The following is a 21,056-nucleotide window of genomic DNA, read 5'->3' as shown; positions in this document are numbered from 1 at the left end:
TCTTATAAGCACTCCTGCATTAGACATATCATGTACAATATTTGTGAACTAATGTGTAATCAATGAACAAATCCATCATTATTTCTATAAATAATTTCCTTCTACTTGTCACAATAGGCAGGGCCTTGTGCTCAAACAGAGCTCCTATTGCAAATAAGTTCCACATCATCAAAAAACTATTTGGTTGTACAAAATTGGGAGTGCTATATTGATTTTCAGCTGACATTTTTTTCACTTGTTCAAAATTGTACACATTGTGGAGGGATAAAATTGAATAAATTGGCTTGCCTTGTCCCATTATGAAAGCAAACTTAAAATTTGAACTTACAACCAACGTGTTGTTTATAAAGTTTAAAAAATATTTGTTTCAAACTTAAAAATTGAGCAACTTTTAAACTCTACTATTTTTAGACTTTGTTTATTTTTAAATTTTTGTTGCTTGTGAAAATGTGTTGCTTATAAAGTTTCAAAATTCTTTGTTTCAAACTTAAAAATCGAGCAACTCTTGAACTCTACTACTTTAGACTTTGTTTGCTTTTAGACTTCTGATGCATGTGAATAGATTTTAGGAACATATCTATTGAGATTGATTTTGGTTCATATTATTTAAAAAAATTGTATTACATAATTTTTTTTTGATGAATTCTATTTTTCTCTCATCAACACCGATAATAACAAGACACAATTCGCACGAAACCTAAAGTAAATCACTTGCCATGGCTTCAATGTTTCATTGAAGAATCTATATATAACTAGACCATTTTTGTTATGTTACTTTCCGTTCTTATACAATTGTATATGTTAAATGAAGACTCTAGTTCTATGGTTTTATCTCTGATTGTTTCCATATACGATAGTATTGTAATATCTTAATTCTTTTGGAAAATTTTGCTACATTTTGAGGATTATATCAACTTCTAGTTGGAGAATGGTCTAGCACTATATTATTATAAGTTTGTTTAATTTTATTTTTTCAAATTGCTAAAATGGATTGGAAACAACTATTGAACCATATTTTCACCCTATAGAATGTATACATAGTAACATTAATTTTTTTTAGTTTTTATTAAGATAATCATCATAAAATTATGTTTGAAAATCTAGTAATTGCTTTTATCATTAAAAGCAACAAGAGGGTGCTAACCCATGTAACAACTCTAGCATTTTAATAGCACATTAATAGAAATAGAACCCTTTTAGCACAGAAAAAATAATCGACAATTTTCCTCTATCAAAAACAACAACAAAAAAAATGTAAAGTTCAGAATATCATCAGTACTAAAAGTAGAGTCTTGCAGAATAATAATGAAAACATAGTTTATATGCCTCGCAGGGCGGGTAAAAGTTTCAAAATACTTTCGTCATGGCCACTAGTCATAAATTCCATGAATTGCAACAAATCTCCTTCCTCGCACACAAATGTGGCCTTCGTATTGTTTCTGAAGGCAATGTCAATCCTATTAGGCTCTATGCGAAGCTTATTGTCACCCATGGTTTCCAAAGTGAAGTACTTAGAGAGATGTAGAGAATGAGTTTTTCGCAGAGCGAAGAGAATCAAGTTCAAAAAGTCATTTTTAATGTGACCACAACCTTTCCTTTTATTTCCATAATTACAATGACAGGGGTAATAGATGAATAAGTAATATGACTGTCCATACATGTGCAATGCCTTGATTTTTCGTAATTGCTTAGTACACAACTTGCCTTTATAATAAAAATAACTTATGGCCGCATTGGAAATATAATTTCTCAAAATATTTCTATAATGATGTGAAATCATTAAAAGCTTGAACCTATACTCTCTCAAATCGAGCTCAAAAATGTCTTTCCAGTTCATAATTAATGTGTGCCAAGTGTCTTTTCGAAAGCCAAAAAATTATAAATAAGGAAAGGCTAACCCTCAATACCCTTATACCTCTGCCATGTAGCCCACCAAATGAGATTGACCATGTTTGCATATTCCCATATGTTCCTCCCTCCTGACGAGGTTGCTTGTGTCTTCAGGAAGCTAGTTTACCTCCCTCTAGCATCTTAACCCCTCCATTTGCAGCCCAAATGCAGCCATGGATTTCACAACTATTTTTTCCTCCCTATATATGTGCTTGCATTTATGGTTATGGAATCTATGCAGTTGGGTGGCTGCATCATCAAGAATGGTACTAACTCTCCACCCAACGCTAGCCTTCCTTTGGATGGCATGTATAATAATTTTAAAGTAACCCTCCACTTCAATTTTAGTTATCCTTGTAGCCAAAGAAATGTTAAGGCCCCATAAGAGTGTCATGCCCTCAACCTGATTCACCTTGTGATCTTTTAGAGGTCCTGTGAAGGAAGCCATACATTTACCTTCATAGTCCCTTATGATGCCTCCACCAGCCTATTTCTCTCCTCGGATAGCCCCACAAAAGTTAAGTTTGCACCATCTAGTCAGTGGAGGAGCTCACTTGGTGTTAGCTCTAGCCATTTTTTAAGTACTATCAATCCTTTTAAAACCCTGTAGTAGGTTCTAGTCCTTCGCAATTCCAATATCCGCAGGGGAGGGGGGTGAGTTCAGACTTTTCCAATAATAAGCAGTCACATTCTCTAACAACATCCATAGACCCAAATGTAGGGTAACCTAGGGGGTGCTTTCTTCTTCATGGAAAATCTTATAATTTATCTCCTTCCAAATGCACCAGCAGATGTGCGAGGGGATGAGTTTCCAAAGGATACAAATGAGAGGGTGGTTAGAGAGGATAACCCAATTAAAAAATTGTTTAAGATCCACATCCATAGTCCAATTGAGCCTCATCTTATGGAGGACCTACTACCAAATATATGTAGCAACTTCAGAGAGAATAAAGAGGTGATTAATGATTTCCTGGTCTTTTTTGTACATGACACATCTACTGGCTAAGCCAAACCCTCTTTTAACAAGGTTATCCTGAGTGAGCACTTTCCCATGTAGAAGAGTCCACCGGAAAAAAATTATTTTGGGAATGAGGTGTTTACCCCATATTTTGCTCCATTCAAGACTAGAACTTGGCAAAGCTAAAGTGAGATCATAGGTTGACTTTGTGGAGAATCCTCCTAAGGGTGTAGGGGCCCAAAGAATTATGTCCTCGATGTTAGTTTAAGGGATTCTTGTGTGCTTTAGATTATCAGTCAACTCTTAAGCAATGATTTGAAGCCCCTAATTGTTGATCAAAAATTGCCTCTAGTTAATCCACCTTCTATTACTAATACACCCCTCCACTTTATCACCTAGTTTATGTATCAACATTCCACTCAAGTTAATATTCTTAGCAGTGTCAAACTAGGTAGTATTCTAGTTGTCCTCCATAATCTTATTTCTTGGCCATTTCCAAGTTGTCATCTTAAGCCTTTTTGGAGAAGCAATTTGCATTTAGTAATGTTATTCCAAATTTTAAAGCCCTGGAAAAGATTCCCATCTCTAAACTTCCCCCTTGTATATGCTTAGCTCTCATAATGTTGCACGAATCCTCTTCTTCTATCATTATCTTTCAAGACATTTTACAATTGAGAGCTCTATTAATATTCCTGACTTTCCTTAGGCCTAAGCCTCCAAACTTTTTAGGAGCACAAACTGTGTCCCAGCAAACAAGTGAGATTCATTTCTTCTCCTCAGTTCTAGACCATAAAAAATTACAATGTATACTTTCCAGTTTGTCAGTCATCACACCAGATATCTTGAAAATGGACAAAAAATAAACCACTATACCCTAGAGAGTAGATTTCAAGAGCTGGAGTTTACCAGCGTGACTAAGGAGTTTGCCTCTCCATCCCGCCAGGTTTTTCTAAGTTCTCTCCAGGATAGAGTCCCAAAACCCAGAATTGACCTCCTTGACCATGAGAAGTAGGCCAAGATAAGTAGAGGGGAGGTCAACAGGTTGGCATCCCAAAATTTTGATAACCTTAGTTTGAATGTCTTGGTCTGTATTAAAGAAAAAGATTCTGCTCTTTTGAAGGTTAATTTTATGACTAGAAGCAACAGCGTAATGATCTAATAGGTGTTTCCACTCTCTAGCTTCCACCACCAAGGACTCACCAAAGCAAAAGGTGTCATCCAAAAACTACTAGATAATAAAGGGGGGGAGGGTCGAGGTCGGTCTGTTGCCTTCCACTTTGTGTTCATCCACTAGTCTTTGCATGTTCCTTCCTAAGACCTCAACAACCATAATAAACAATTAGGGTGATAGGGGGTCTCCCTATCTAAGCCCTTTACTAGGACCAAAAAAACTTCCCCGGAGTGCCATTAACAACATAGTAGTTAATCATTTCCACACATTCCTTGATTATAGTGAAAATATTGTTATTGAAACCAAAACAAGAAAGAATTTTGTAAAGAAAGGACCAGTTAACATTATAATAAGCTTTGGAAATGTCAAGTTTAAGACCCATACCCATGTGCTTACTTTTGTCCATAGAGTGGATAATTTCATGTGTAGAGATGGCAACATCCATTATTTGTCTTTCCGAGACAAACCCCTTCTTACTAGTACTGATAAGCTTATCTAGTATAGTTCTAATCCTGTTAACCATGATTTTGGAGAGGGTTTTGTAAAAGGTGGTGCATAGACTTTATAGGTTTGTAGTCATTAATATTAACTAGAGTTTTATGATTAGGAATCAAAACAATATAGGTTTTATTGTGTTGCCTTAACATTTTACCAGTCCTAAAGAAGTCCCTAGCAGCTCTAAACACATCCAATCCCACAATGTCAGAGAAATCCTAGTAGAAGGCAGGCGGGAAGTTGTATGGGCTAAGGGCCTTGAATGCATTCATAGAGAACAACTTTTCTAACCTCCTCGTCCAAAACCCTATCCAGAAGATGCTCATTGTCCTCAACAATAACCACATTAGAGATGTGTTGGAGGAGCAGATCATGGAACCTGCTTGTGTCAGTACCCATAGAGGCGAAGAAGGATATGAATGAGTTGGTAGCCATACCTCTCCAATAGAAACTTATCATTACAAGTTCCTCCCCTTTCATCTTGGAGAGTGTCAATAGTGTTCCTTCTTTTATGATTTGTAGTAGATCTGCGGAAGAAGGAAGTATTCATATCCCCTTATGTCAGCCATTGGACCCTTGAGCACTGTTTCCAATAAGGAAATACAATAATTGTTAACATTGAATTGCATCCACATATTGTCTATGAAATTTTGTGAATCATGAAGACTTATTGCCCTTTCATTATGACTTTCTAATTTAAAAACATTAACAAGTTCATTAAATAAATATTTAATCTGATTGTACGCTAGATGTATTCCACTGGAAGAAAGTCAAACTATCAAACCTATTAAAAGGTTTAAAAAAATTTAAAAATTTACTTTGTGTAATTTAAAATTCATGGATTTTTAATTGTATTCATGAATAAAGTCAGTTTGTTGGTAAATAGATTTGTCATTGTGAAGTTACTTCTGAAAATGAGCATGTTCGCCCTGTGAATAGTGATAAGTGTGCCAACAGTTGGAGAGATTGCAATTGATCAATATCAAGTTACAATATTCCTCTGCATTTGAGAGGGGAAACTCCCTCGTAAGATATGGGTATCTGTGATTTTTCAATAAAAATGTATTCAAACTTAGAAGATCAAAAGAAAGCTATTTATGACAAATGCACTACACGACTTCAAAGCTTCCCTAAAACAACTTAAATCGCTAATAAGAACGATCAAGAACTACACTTGAAGGCTACCATTAGTTCAGTGATGATTTGATGGTTCACTAAAATCTACACCATACTATGAAAACATTAATTACAACAAAAATCAACACCCAAATAGTTCACACTTTGTAGAAAAGAGAACACAAAATGCACTTCCTTTTATTTCTTAACACCAAGAACATAAGAAAATCGTTGATTACAAGAGCAAGAATTGTACACACTTTCCAAAAATTGTCTTGTCATCAAAACATAAGTGTCCCTTGTCTTGAAATCCAAAAAGTCCCCTATTACATGCTTTGTTCATGAATTTATAAGTCATTCCAGCCTAACTAACTTTTTGGGTTTGTAACCACTCTGAAAGTTAAGAGTTTTGAATTTGGAATGCATTTGAAAACTAACTCTAACTCTTAACTCATATGAATGAAAACTCTAGATCCTAACTCTAGTTATAATAAGTGACATGGTCCCTTTTACATAATAACATGATGACTATACATTTTGTGCAGAAAATAGAAGATTTGATCTATGACAAGTTGCACAACGCATCTCTCAATACAAAGATTGTAAATTCTCCAACAACCAACCTCTTTAGAAATGTACTCTTTAATTATATCATTATCATTATCCCTTATAATCGCAAATTGCATAACTGTTTCATGAGGATCCTTTGGTTGACTTGAGCAACTGTCTTACAAGCTCCAATATAATTCCCCATTGTTGCCCAAACAGATCTATGTTCACTAAGTAGAAGATGTCTCACAAGTTAATATGCAGCCACTTGTAGAAGAGATACCGTGCCAATGTCAATAATAATGGCTTCAAGAAATGACAACTTGCTTGATGAATTTCTCTGCAACTGTGCTTCCAACCATGCACCAATCCAATAAGCTATATGTCCTTTCAAGGTTCTCACTTCACAAACTGGAAGGAGAGTACTAGAGAAGCCAATGTGTCAACTTTCCACCTTGTCATTACCATGCTGCAAGTTCATATTCCCATTCTATTGGCGAGTTAAACTTGAGCTCATTTCTATATGAAGGGAGCTTGGGTTTTACCATCTCTCGCATACAAATTGATCAGAGAATTACAAGATTATATGGACCTTTTATGTGTAGATCACACATTTTTCATACAAAGATATTGTGAGTTCGAGAGGTTGACATATTGGATTTCATTCTTTCTATATCTATAGCCTCCTCTTCTTAACACATTCATACTCTTCAAGTGGTGTAACCGTTCCATCGAGCTCGACTTTACAATGATGCCCATTTCATTTTAAGTCAACTTTATCTAAATATCTTTGATCTGTCAGACTTTGTTGGATGCTTGATGACTGCCTATTCAAAGTCCACTATGCTCACTTTGTCAAACATGTAGCCGCAAATCTAACCAAGCCCATTCACTATAAATTCATGGCATGAATACAAAATTTTGTTGAAATCATTACCATGCTCAATCCATCCACCTCATGTGCCTTCCCTCTCTAAATCCACGATTTTTAGACTATCGATTCCATTGAAAGAGAAGCCTTTATTTATTTTTATTCTCCCTCAGCATTGTCTAATATAAAACTTGCACTAGGTACATAGCTCAATTCTTTCATCTTTCTTGCAATATCAATGAATTATGCACTTAACGATGACTCACACCTAATCATTATACTCTACAAGGCGGCACATCCGTGAGACATTTGATCAAACGTATCGTGGGCACTCTACATATGATTCCACATTTCCACATTTGCCATGCGTATTTAATTTGGCTCTGCTACGGTTCCATTTTGACAACGCTATACCTTTTCCATGATCATAACATCTTATGGGACTACAGATCTCTAACGATTTTTATTGGAAAAATAGAACAGCAGTGAAAAAAGAAGAGATAAAAGAACTTTTAGCTTTCTTTCTTTTAATAATAGGTACTAATTTATACACTAGCTTGACTCAACAACATTCCTAAATGATTGTTAATTAGATTGACAACAAACTACTTCATGATTGACACAATACACATAAACTTGACACTAACTGAAACATATGGACACCTAACTCAACACATCTACAATAAGAACTTGACTGAACTTGTGTTGCCAACAACTCAACAAGACTTGCCACATGTGCAACAATTAATGTTGACTTTGGTTGGAACATTAAATTCAACACCCCCACTTAATGTGACAACTAAAAGAAACATTATCTAGAAATTTTACTTTGAGAATATGTCATAAAAGAGTAAGACTTTCTCATGGTTATGCAGCTATTATCCAACTTTGAAACACCATTGGACACACCATCTCTTCATAAATGATGCCAAGCTTCTAGACTTTTAGATCTCCCCAAACTATTGGACGCACCATCTCCACATGGAATGCCTCATAACCCTCGTAAAGGTATAGCTTCTCCGATCCTATAGCACTTCAAACTATTCAAGCATGCATCTAGCCTCTATCACATCTTTACATATTTTTCAAAGCATTGATCTCTTCAAAATCAAACAAATGTTTCAATAAAAACATAATCATCTGGTGGTTCTCCTCCTAGCCTCATCTTCTTAACAACTTCTTCTCTAACACACAAAACTTAATAAGAAGATAGCTCTGATACCATATTGAAAAAATAAAACAGTAGTTAAAAAGAAGAGATAAAAGAACTTTCAGCTTCTTCTTTTTTAATAATAGGTACCAATTTATACAATAGCTTGACTCAACAACATTCCTAAGTGATTGCTAACTCGATTGACAACGAACCATTTCATGATTGACACAATACACATAAACTTGACATTAACTGAAACATATGGACACCTAACTCGACACATCTACAATAAGAACTTGACTAAACTTGTGTTGCCAACAACTCAACAAGGCTTGCCACATGTGCAACAATTATTATTGACCATGATTGGAACATTAACTACAACAATTTTGTCAACCTCCATGTTCTCAGACCAACTCTTCCTCTAAAGCATTTGGCAAGGGAGTTTGAAGTCGTGAAGAGTATGTGCAATGATCTTAGCTACACCTCCAGCCCGTGTGTAGATGAGACTGGGCTACGTGAATCCTCATTCGCGTGCCTTATCCACCTCACGATGTGAGAAAAGTCACAGATATGGATAAGCTTTAAGAAGTTGAGTTTGAAGAGGATGAGCAGGAAGAGTTTGACTGAATGTCTTGCACATGAACAATCCTCCATAATGTCTACAAACAAGAATTTGATCGAACCAATAAAAGGCGATGAAAAAGGTGTTCATGCGAATATATAAAGTTATAAATGCATCAATACTAGATTCATAGAGGAAGTCTCAGGCTGCGAACTTCAAATCAGTATCAACACTTGACAAGCATTCGGTTGTTCCTTGTGTGCAACTTAGAAAGTAACCGCTATCACTTCCCTTTCTGAATGTCTGCTACCGACCAATTTTTTCATTCCTTGTATCGGGTTCCATTCGATCATTGCCGTGATAATTACCTAGGGGAGCCGCAATTTCCTGCTATGCAACAATCTTCCACCGTGCACGTCGACTGCTAAAATCTGCAGTGAACTTTCCATAGTCTAGAGAAGGAACTACTGTTCACACGATCAAACAATTGGTAACTATAAGGTCATTTCCTCTCCCATCAAGTCACCCTGTATATCTCTCACTGTCATCGCATACAAATATCATACGATTCACTGTAGGGTCATCTTGAGTTAATCAATTTACCCAAAGATGTTACGTCTCCATCTGATGTCAGGGATATTTCTCAAGCTCAAAAACATGGTTGATCTCGTTGATCCTCGGTTCAAGGTTCATTACATTACAACCAAATGACGATAAGATTCATTGCCGAGACTGATTTTAAACTAGTATTTTGCCTTCTGATAATACACAAGTTCTTATTATCACCAATAGTGAGTCGCGCGCACACAATTCTTTATTAACTGGACAGAAGGTTAATAATTGTTTCTAACATGTGTTCTGAGCAAAGATGGAAACCAAACTCGAACTTCTTACTAAAGGTTTGAGTACGTAGTGAGATAAAAAATGAAGTACATGGAGAGAGAGTATGAACTTTAGTACGTAGTGAGAGAGGTTTGAGTATGTAGAGAGAGGGGTTTGAGTACGTCGAGAGAGAATTTCCCATCTCAAACTTTGTTCTCAAGATTAAAAATTTGTTTTAAAACCCCCTAGGTAATTATCAAGGTAGCACAGTTCTAAACACAAATAAAAATTTGTTTTAAACCCCCTAGGTAATTATCAAGGTAGCACAGTTCTAAACACAAAACATATAAAGAATTGACCTTTTTGTGGTTAAATTTATTAACACAGTAGTTCAGATATAAGCATTGCATTTCTTAGTGCTAGTAATATGCTCATTCCACCATTCTTAAATGTATAGCATTCAATCACCCCTAAAACATAAATTAAGGAAACCTAATAGACAGTCATAACTTCAACATGTAATGTCAAATAGTAGAGCTCTGTAGACTGCTTATCTATGCATGTTTATGTCCCTGCCAGGCCCCGGGTATGTATTTGAGAACGTGCTTTGACAAAACTGTCAGGTTGCATTACAATTGTTTGCGCTAAGGGAATCATCCCCAACAACGATCTAAAGGCACCCACACCAACCTTAACAATTAACTTTCAAGGTTTCTCTTCCTAGTCGTTGCCATCACCCAAACTGAAAATATTTGTCATTACCAAGTTTGCTGTAGTAACTTCAAACAATGTGGCAAATTCTTTATACAAATTGATTTCAAATTAAGAATATGATATATGCCAAATATTCAATGGTGAACATTAAAAAATGTAGCAAGGAATCTCACAGCTCCCTGACCTAAATGCCATCACCATCCAATGGATAAACAAAGCGGGCAAATGGATTAATGTACCCCATAATAAACAGAATCCAACTCAGAATAGTTAGAAGTTAGAGCTACCGATGCACTTGGTCCTGAAAAAACCTCAGAAAAGTTCAACCTTCAAAATTGGAGAAATCTGAGGCAACATTATCTTTACTTGAGGATTACCCAGGCTCAAACTTTGGAATGTTCAAACATCCGATTTCCTTTAAAACCCAGAGGATGACTATTTCTTAGCTGTTAAAAAGATAAATTTGACTGATGTTTCAAAATTTCTGCTTAAATGTTGCTTAATAAGCCCAATACCATCTCCAGAATATTGGTAGTCAAAGATATTGGAAAATTAAACATAAGAATCTCATCAAGAGCAACCATCTTCATCCAACTTAAAGAAATACGAGGGCAGAAGTGATGGATGGCAGCCATACCCAGACAAAGCACATTTCCCCTCACTTTTATGAACCAGAGAAAAGAAATAAAATCCACCTTTAACTAGAAAACTTCATAACAGCGTATATGTGTTCACTTGTCTACCAACTACCAACCGTGCCAGATTGTAATAAATGGTAGCACTACCATCATCTGAATATTTCAGCACTATACAAGTTGGTATAATCTAAAGACTAATGCCAATAATCATATACCTCAAACATTGTACAGTATATTAGCGTCAAACATAACTTGCCAATGACCAATACATTTCAACTTCATAATTGCAAATTCATTCTGTGTTCACGTTTGATTTACCAAAAGTAGCCTAAAGTTAAACCACAAGTTTACCAAAGTTAACTCTAACCAACTCGTTGAGTCACAAAACACTCCCCATTTTAACTTGTTAATGTAGTGTTGGTACATATTGCTGATGCAGTATTGTTACATATATAACCACCTTCTGTTGCTTAGCTTCCAATTCCATGCATTACCTAGATATCCAAACATGCCTATATCCAATCTACTCCACCTTCATTCAAAAGCTTTCAATATTGCTGGAGACTGTAATACATATTTCATGTGAAAAACACTCCATAAAAACCATACATGAGACATTTATATTTTATTCAATAGGCTTTCTTATTGAGTTATAGAATACAACAAAATGGTGTCATCGATGCAATTTGACACCAATGCATAACTGCTGATATACCCAATAGATGAAAAGAACAAGCATCACCTACAACAACATTCTCAATTCCACTTCCACAAAATTGTGCAGTGAAACTTAGTTACCTATCTTAGAAGCTTTACGCAAATTGCAAAGCAAAACAAAATTTCTTGATGGCTTTCAAAGTATTGCATGCCTGTAGGTCTCCACCAATGACAACAATACAGGAACTCTACTCCACAGAAATGGCTGCAGGTAAACTTCTGCATAACAGAAAACAATGTTTGAGATTTCAATGTAAGATGAGCTAATCATAATTAAGAGGGAGTGGGGTAAGTGAAACCAAATCAAGATGAGAAATCAAATATTGAGCAGTTCATTAGAGACAACATAGTTGTTCATAGCTGATATGTCAAAGCAGTGAATACAGTATTTGAATCAGCTTTTAAAACATATTTCTTCTTAAGACATGCAGAAATTACTTTTTTAGCATGTCAATGACCTGGTTCAACTCATCCTCAAAGTCATCTCTAGATTAATTCACATCATACAAAATCTACTCAAGGCAACAACCTCAGTGCAGCTTATAATGAGAAGCTAATTAATGGACTGCTATAAAAAGGATGTAATATCCATTCGGAACATTATATACTATATCTGCTTTGGTAAAAGATGTAGTTATGCATCACTGCTTCTGTTGTTGGATTTGTGCTGAGCAAATAAAATGCAAAGTTATTCTCTGGATGAAAAAAATAAAATAAATCTACCAGTACACTTCCCTAAAATAAACAACACTGCTTAAAATTTCCCTTGAAAATTTCAGTGTCTGTAATCAATTCGTTACATACACCATTGCAAATAGTAAATATCATACAGACTGCAGGTTCAAAAGGAAGTCATGTAAAGCGCAAATGATTCTGAATGTTCAAACAGCTTAAAGCATTTTGAAGGCTTATCACAGTTTGAATTGAACCAATGTTCCAGTATGCAGGTTTTAACCAACGCCATGAATAGGATAACTTCACCAGATTTACAAGACAACACAAGATGTAGCTGAAATAATATTTAATAGTTTTAACCATAGTCACCTAGAGACGGGGAGACTTGGAGGTCTTGGAGAACGGTAACAGTACTGGTACGACTATTTTTCAAAAATAGGAGATGCAGGAACTTGTAGATGGCATTTTTTTGATATTATTTATTAATTTCCAAGAAATATCATGACGGAGAGATTTGAAAACAAGAAGAATGGAAAGTTTTCAAGTATGATCATTAAAACCATTGAATCAAAATATCAAATCTGAAATTCAAATTACTAATAGTTATGTCATTTCATTTAATATTGTGTCATATAGAGTCAAATAGTTCAAAACTCACACCGCAAACAAATAAAAAATAAAATGTTTTGTTTTAACTTTTTATTACTATTTTATATGTTTTTTTGTCTGGAGATGAGCAGGACACATCAAACTTCATGGCGGTAGACTTGAGACATTGGGAGACATTGACAGAGACTCTCCACCCAAATTTGAAGTCTTTGGGTATGTGTAAGGTCTCAGAGTGTGTCTCTGTCTCCAAGACACACCTCTGTCTCCAAGACACCCCTTGGAGGGGATAGATGTGTCTCCAGGTGACTATGGTTTTAACACAAATGTATCAAGTTTGACAAAAAAGTTATAAACTCCTGCTTATGAACATTAGAACCATTGAATCAAAATATCAAATCTGAAATTCAAATTACTAATAGTAATGTCATTTACTCATTTAACAAAACTCACACTGCACACAAATAAAAAATAAAATGTTTTGTTTTAACTTTTTATTACTATTTAATATGCTTTTTTGTCTGGAGATGAGCGGGACACATCAAAATTCATGGCGGTAGACTTGAGACATTGGGAGGCATTGACACAACTCTCCACCCAAATTTGAAGTCTTTGGGTATGTGTAAGGTCTCAGAGACACATCTTGGAGGGGATAGATGTGTCTCCAGGTGACTATGGTTTTAACACAAAGTATCAAGTTTGACAATAAAGTTATGAACTCCTGATTCTTCACACCTGGACCTGTTTGATACCATTTCAAAGGTTTCAGACCATTTTATTTCAACACATTTCGGCCAAAGTTGTGATTAAGTAAAATAGACTTTAACTATTACTAAGCATGCATTTATAATCATATACAATAACTCAGTTATGGCATAAACCAAACTAATTTTAAAGCTAACCTACAGAAATATTTTGCATGTGAAACATTAATAAATTTCATTCACAAAAGCTCTATAAAATTGAGGAGTACCTTGGCCTCTTATATACAGCAAGCTTACAACGTCTGAATCTCAAATAATCAAAGACCATATTTTGGATCAAATTTTTAGGCTGCCAGAATTGTGAAGAGACCTGCGTAAAATTTTGTACAATGCATTACTGGAATATAAGGCACAAAAATAGATTGATTTCACAAACAACATGCAGACAATTCCTATTTAGGAATATTTTATTTATTTAGGCATAATTAATAATTATGCATCTATATGTGATCATAATTATCTTTATTGAAATAAACACTTCTAATTTGCAGCAAAACTTATGAACATTTCTTCTGAGCGTATGTCTTAAAACTCAGCCAGAATTGATATCCGAAAATATTGCAATTGCATACCTACTAGACATAACATTGCAATAAGCACCCAAGTTATCTGTAATGGGCGGCTATTTTGAAGAAAATATTGAGACCTCAACATCTTCCTTTGAACTGCTCCAAGCCAGCCATATGTTTGTTCAGAACCATGATACATTTTCTTGTCACTCTCAGACCATATTGTTGTACCCTGATACAAATTAGAAGACTTTGTGAATAAATTTCCATCCTTCTCATTTATAAACTTCTTTAATGTATATTCTCAAAAATGATAAAACAAGAAAACAAGAGAATAAATGTTCCTTACATCAAAGGGGAGTTGGAGTAAATCAAAGAAGAAAATATGGGAAGACAACCAATAGCTGTATGACTGGACACCCTTTCAATTTCATTATACTTCCTGGGTGAAAATTTATGTTCTCTATAGGCAATTTTTTATTCCATAAATCATATTTAACTTGAAATAGGTTCTTAAAAGCATGGATCCAAAAGAATAGTAAATAGATTGTAATATACCAGGCATAAGTTCATAAATTTTAGTAAGCTGTTCCTCAGAGACTTCTGAAGGTTTTTAGTTATAAACTATATCACCTCACAAGAAAAATAAAAAATTATAACTCTCATTGGTTGAGACAAACCATCAATCTCGTGGGTGCTTTGAGAGTTATCATTAATATGAAACACTGACATTACCTTATCAGAAGATAAAAAAATCACTTAAAATCTTTCGAACATGTAAAAAATCAGATTAATTTTTATTTTGCACATAAGAATCAAAAGAATGTTGTATTTTGTGTATTATTGTTTCTATATCAAGCAAAGCCAAACCCATACATTTTAGACATTTATTCTCTAAGTGATATATTAAACAGATAATCAACACTAAGCTAAATCTTACCAGGTCTTTCAAATGCGCATTACGAGGATGGCAATGAGCACCAAAACTATCTTTACACCTCCTTAAACAACCTTGGGACCACCTAAGTGGGACTTCAAGACCCATGTTATTTATCAATCCCAGCATATTCCGTCTACAGAGAGATTCATTTAGCTGCAGTCCGAAACTTTCTTTTTGTGCATTATCATCTTCAATAGTAATTTTCCATGAACCAAGGTCAGCACCAACACTAGAACTTCTTCTATGACCAGTTTTTCTATCTGTAAAACCCTCACCATGCCTGCCATCCCGATTATTGTCAAGCTTTTGTTCCGCCAATTCTATTACAAATTTAGAGTCCTTATTAATGAAAACAGTTTCTTTAAAATGATTATCAACCGTGCAGGTAACATCAGTGTCACGTAAATTCCTCAAGTCTCTCCTCTTCAACAAGGGTGCATCATCAAGTCTCAACTCTACCATTTCTTCTGTGCTGCAGTCACTGCGCTGTTCTAAGCAATTATTATTAGTCGCACAGGACCCACAAAGAAATGAGGCCAAATCATCCTTCTCCCGATCGTCAAGCTGAATCCAACGTATGCCTTTCTTGCCATCCCCACCATTTAAATCGCTTAAAGATTTTTCAATGCCAGTTATTTGATTCTGAATAGCCACTACAAACTGTTTATGTCTATCGCCAGCATCACCATCATTCCCACAGTAACTCAATTTCACCGCTCTGTCAAACTCATCTAGCTGTTTTTGCATAGAAACAACATAATGATACAATCATTACTCTGTCCATAAATATAGTTTTGCAAATAAAACATGAGAAACTTAAATGACACAATCACTACTGTCTCAATAAATACAGATTTTGCACATAATATTTGAGTAACTTAAACAACCATTCAAGCAAACGGGGTTGATAAGACAAAAGTTTAAACACTCGGTGCACAACATACTAGAAAAGAAAGATTCAACTCTGCCATATTAAGCTGCTCCCCTGAATTTGATATAACCCACAACAAGGAAAAATGTAGGCAAATAAGGTCTACATTTAAAACAGTCTAAACCAAGGTAGTTATTGTACATAGCCACTAGTAGCAATTTATCAATACCAAAGTCTAGCTCCCTACCATATCCTGCCCTTAGTTACCAAATTACTAATCTTCTGGTTAAAACACACAATTTCAAACAAAGTGAACTTACCTGCCATTTAGCAGTGCCAAGGGCTGTTTGCAGCTCCCGTCTCAGAAAATCAACAGAATCTTCCCCACCCTCCAAGGAAGCATCCTGATCCAGTTCTGCCACAGTCTGAGCATGCACCCAACGTCTGTACACAGACTCTAACCTACATTGCATCACATTCTCTAACATTCAGATATGCATTATTTTAAGAATATTAGACAGCAAGCACTGTCCTAGATCGAAGTCCTTTTTTTTCTGTATTTTCACATGCACGCCATGTAATGCCACTAACCCAATAACGGCAAACATTGTGGTGAAATACATTTTCTTAAAAATAAATTGCTGCACTATTAGGCCTGCACTTAAAAAAAAAATCATTTATAACCAAAAGATCATTTAATTTGGAATAACAATACACACTCTGAACCACAAGTGAAATGATTGTTCGAGTGGTAAGGCACAACAGCACACCAATAAAATCCACGAGAAGATTCAGATTCGCCTCCTAGCAAGCCCATTAAAAATAGCATAGAGAAGGGTCTAGAAAGTTCAATCAATGAGATGGCTGGCTCATATAGCAACCTTTGCCTCTGATTTTAAAGTATCAAAAAAAAACCCAGAGTGAATTTGACAAACTAGACACCATCAGACAATAACTCTAACCCAAAGAGAAACAAATGTTTTGCACCAATGCCAACAATTCATAAAGATCAAATTCTTCCAACATTCCAAAAAAAATTACAATACACTCATCTGCAAACTTACAAATAAGTAACCACACACTCATTAGGTATTTAAACCATTTCCTTTTCATCAAAAGGTCAAGACAGTCCATGGCTCCCATTGAGGCTGCACAATTTTTTTGCTAAGCTGCCACGGTCAATTGTCTGACACACTTGAAAGATGGCATATGAAGACTCTGAAACATTAAACCATAAGTAAATATACACAACAAAATCATAAGATTAACTCAGAAAACCCCCAAACTTGTATGAGGACCCGCACCCAGCCTGAAACCTTTGACTATTCTATGCAAACCTGACAAGTCCTTTGCAATCCAAACATCGCCTACAGACCCTATTGTCCTGAAGAATAATGGAATCGCCTACCATATACACACAAATTACATAAATAATTCATATACACCTCATTTAATCAAATGTAATATGTACTTTAGAGCACTTGAAACTACCAGTCGCGGATTCAAGTCCCAGGGATGAAACCAGAAGAGAAAACCAGATATATTCTTAACAAAGCAAGATGGGTATCCAAAATTATCAGCAAATCGATCAAATACAAACCTGTCAGCCGAATCCTGGACATCCTCAGCCGCTGAGAAGAAAGGATCTGCCTCCCACCGATCGAAATTCGCCGTCATACTTGCTATGGTCTAACACAAATCAAAGCCCAATTCAATGCAAACAGTAATCTCCACAGATTTCTCGCAGCCCCAAATATATCTGGTGACTTCAGCAGATAACAGATTCTTCAAGGCTCCGTAGAAAGGGGCTCAAAGGAACCTTGCAAGCAATGAACATATGCTTGGATATACACACAGGTATATAAAAAAATGTAACCCAAATCCCGTGCACTGTGAGAATAAACTTAAACCATGCGCATCTCCAGCCCCGATCCGACCACGAGGACCGTTGGATTTCATGGTTGTTTACACTCCGTCTGCGTGTAATATTCTTCTTTTTATTTATCCCTTGGTGATTACAAATATGTTAGGTAGATAGACATTGTTGTTGGTAGGAAGGCTTTGTTTCATCTAATTGAATCATCCTTATGGTGCTCTTCAAACCAACATTACCAACTGCTTATAAAAAATGTATCATTTATTTTATATATATATATATATATATATATATATTGATGGAGGTCTAAATTTGTTTAGCTATCAGATACATGAGTATGAGTCGTATGACTAAACCTCTTTGGCTAAGAGCCAAGGATTAAGGGTCATTCATTCTTCCAAATTCACTCCGAGCACAATCTTGGTGGGCTATTTTTATGTTTTTAGATTAAATTAGATTTATTATGTGATGGAGTGTTTGCTTATTGATTTATTATCAAGAAGAAGAAATGAGGTGACAGATCGGAGATATAGTCTAATTTATCTTTTAAAAATGAGTCCATGGAGTCTTGTATAAGTAGCTTATGAAAGTTGATGAAATGGTAAATTAAAGACGTTGCTTACCTGAAATTGCGAATAGGTCTTATATAGGCTGTGAGAGTTAAGGGAATGATTGTTTCTCAAATATTGTGTGCATAATTTCATTTCATTAACTCTCACAACCTACATAAGACTCTATTTTGAATCTATCGCTACATTGTTTTCTTAGTGATAGTGGATCAATAAGTGTGATACTAATGCAGACTAAATAATATAAACACATCTTAATCTAAAAGTTTGTTTTAACAAATATCTTATGTGAAATTATATTTCAAAGTTTCTATAAAATAATATTACATAATTAAATTTTATGAATAAAAATTGTATTAAAAAAATAGAATTAAAGCACACAACAACTTTTGAATCTATTATCAAGATAGTAAAGATCTAGAAAAATAAAATGATATAAATTACTAAAAATCTAAATAATCAAAAAAAATTCAATAATTTTTTTTGTAACTTACATATGATATAGAGTCGGTCATATTTGTTTCAAACAAGTCCGCTTATAAATCTATTTACCAAATCTTTGATATATATTATAGTTTATACATTTATTATTATAAAACTCTTCAACTTGGTTTTTATCGAATCAACAATATTTTACAATAAAATATTAAAATATCATTTTTACTAAATTAATAATTAAAATGATAGCCTCCTTAATTATTAGCAATATACAACCTATGATAAAACAAACTTCAATAATTATCTTTTATAAATCAAAATATTTTTTTTATGAGTAGATTTTTCGCCAAAGTAGAGGAAGCCAACGAAAAAACAGTACATGTATACTATTTTGCTTTGAATTAAAAAATAAGAAAACATGGGGCCTTTTTGACATAGCCTATAAATTTGTTCTAGTTTTTATCAATTTCTACATCAATATTAGAGGATGTTTACAAGGTTAAGCATGAATAGTTGTCAAATAATTTAATATATATTTAGGACACTCAATCTTTGGGAATTGTATTTCTCTATGAATTACACCTTGCAATTTTAAGAATCCAGCTTTGCTTGATTGGTGGGTCATGCTTTGTATTGTAGTTTGGTGGCTTGGTGATGTGTCTCTCCTCCCTCCATAAGTTACAACTTTGATACGTTTTTAATCGAATAGTTGGCTTCTCTTGTTTTTTTTTGGGTGGATGATATTGATTCTCTTTTAGAACTCATGAATATAGGTAGATGACAACACTCCATTAAAGGGATTATGTATATTCTATGATAAGCATCTCATTATAAGTTTAATATGGGAATTTAAATTATTTAAGTTTAAGTTTATTTTGTTGTAGTGTAATGGTTATGAAGTTTTTTTTTTTTTTTTTTTTAAATTATTAAATTTTGAATTTTGTAAGATGGGCTTTTATTTAAGTGGTTCTTTATTTTTTAGTGGAGAAATTTTTAAAATTGTGAATCTATTTTTAGACGGTCTATTAGTTCCTGCCACATGAGGAAATTATTGCTTAGGTCTTGAACATAACTATTGATTAAAAGTTCTTTCAACTACCAATCACAAATAACTTTTCAGTAAGATTTATCATCTAATTACTAGCTCTATCACCAAACTTGCATAATTTTTAACATGTATATTAATTCAGAGATTTTTGTTGTTCTTCTATTGGAATATAGTAACGGTTATTGAATAGAAAAGCAAGTTTTTACACTCCCTATGCAAGAGAAGGCAGATATTACGAGACATCGTTTTGTCATAAAAGTATGGGGAGTTGGGACTATGCAAAGGCTGCGGGCTAGGAGCACAACATACACACACGAATCTGCATGTAAAAGAGACGTGGCAGTTATGGTATCAATGTGCGGTCTTCTAAGAAACAACCTTATTTTTTGAATAATTAGTGAGGAAGCTTTATGTTCTCCTTTCTCAACAATGACGCTTTCAATGTATTGTTAATTTCTCCAGCTATGGAGGAGGGTATATTGTTCCCTTTTGAAGGAGCAAGGCAAACTCTTCTCCCTTTTCTGGGGTTTATTCACAAACTAAAAATATTTATTCGAAAACAATACCAATTATAGACACCTCAAGAAAATGGGCAATTTTTAATCAAGAAATTATTTATGGCTCTGAGAGTTCTAAATAAGAATGGTAGAAAATGGCAATTTCTATAAAAGAATTTGAAGGTTGTGAAATGTTTGAGGAGAAAGTAGAAGAAAATGGGTAATGTTATAAAATAATTTGGATCGCGTGGAACACGTCTCCGATAGACAATTCAAAGGATTTGATTCTCTTTTAGAGTTTTTGGAGGCTTCTTATATGATTTGCTTTGTTGTTTTGTTTCATATTGATTAAGTATTTAAAATATGTGGATGAATTTTAGATCAAAGGGTGTTTTTGGTTGGTTTCATTAGACATGGTCAGTGGATGGCATTTTGAGTAATTTTTGAAGTGGGCTGGTGATTTCAGCGACTTCCATAGTTTATTTATTTTGTGGATGCATTTAATCATTTCTTTTTGGAGATTAATTTTCATTTTCCATGCCTATGACAATTTTTATGGTTTTAAGGTCAAACACCTTCAATTTTTTTACGGTTAATCTCTTGT

The 21,056-nt window shown here is 34.5% G+C and overlaps 1 protein-coding gene across 2 annotated transcripts; it reads right to left on the bottom strand.

Moving 5' to 3' along the window:
* Positions 1-11,539: 11,539 nt before the first annotated feature.
* LOC149538190 (Syntaxin/t-SNARE family protein) lies at positions 11,540-17,855 on the bottom strand. 2 transcript variants are annotated; one of them, XM_089799584.1, is made up of 6 exons: positions 17,625-17,855; positions 16,345-17,428; positions 15,154-15,888; positions 14,277-14,445; positions 13,914-14,014; positions 11,540-11,878 (listed from the first exon to the last, which is right to left on the bottom strand). In XM_089799584.1, exons 2-5 carry the CDS (start codon positions 16,510-16,512, stop codon positions 13,989-13,991), a joined length of 1,098 nt encoding a protein of 365 aa, XP_089655710.1. In that variant the 5' UTR covers positions 16,513-17,428; positions 17,625-17,855; the 3' UTR covers positions 11,540-11,878; positions 13,914-13,988. The 2 variants fall into 2 exon arrangements, with proteins under 2 accessions (XP_089655710.1, XP_089655709.1); XM_089799583.1 differs by having other exon boundaries at positions 16,345-16,486.
* Between the last annotated feature and the right edge of the window lie 3,201 nt (positions 17,856-21,056).

Source organism: Cupressus sempervirens, chromosome 9 (assembly GCF_028749045.1).
Source record: "Cupressus sempervirens isolate cs-2001-9-10 chromosome 9, ASM2874904v1, whole genome shotgun sequence".
In the NCBI taxonomy this organism is placed as follows: Eukaryota; Viridiplantae; Streptophyta; class Pinopsida; order Cupressales; family Cupressaceae; genus Cupressus; species Cupressus sempervirens.
This window is presented reverse-complemented; position numbering and strand designations above follow the sequence as displayed.

Coding starts and splice junctions, on each gene's coding strand:
- LOC149538190 (XM_089799583.1), bottom strand. CDS start 17,701: ATGACGGCGAATTTCGATCGGTGGGAGGCAGATCCTTTCTTCTCAGCG. Junction 15,889..16,344: donor TTGGCACTGCTAAATGGCAG/GTAAGTTCACTT, acceptor ATGCAAAAACAG/CTAGATGAGTTTGACAGAGC. Junction 14,446..15,153: donor ATGCGCATTTGAAAGACCTG/GTAAGATTTAGC, acceptor AATTTGTATCAG/GGTACAACAATATGGTCTGA.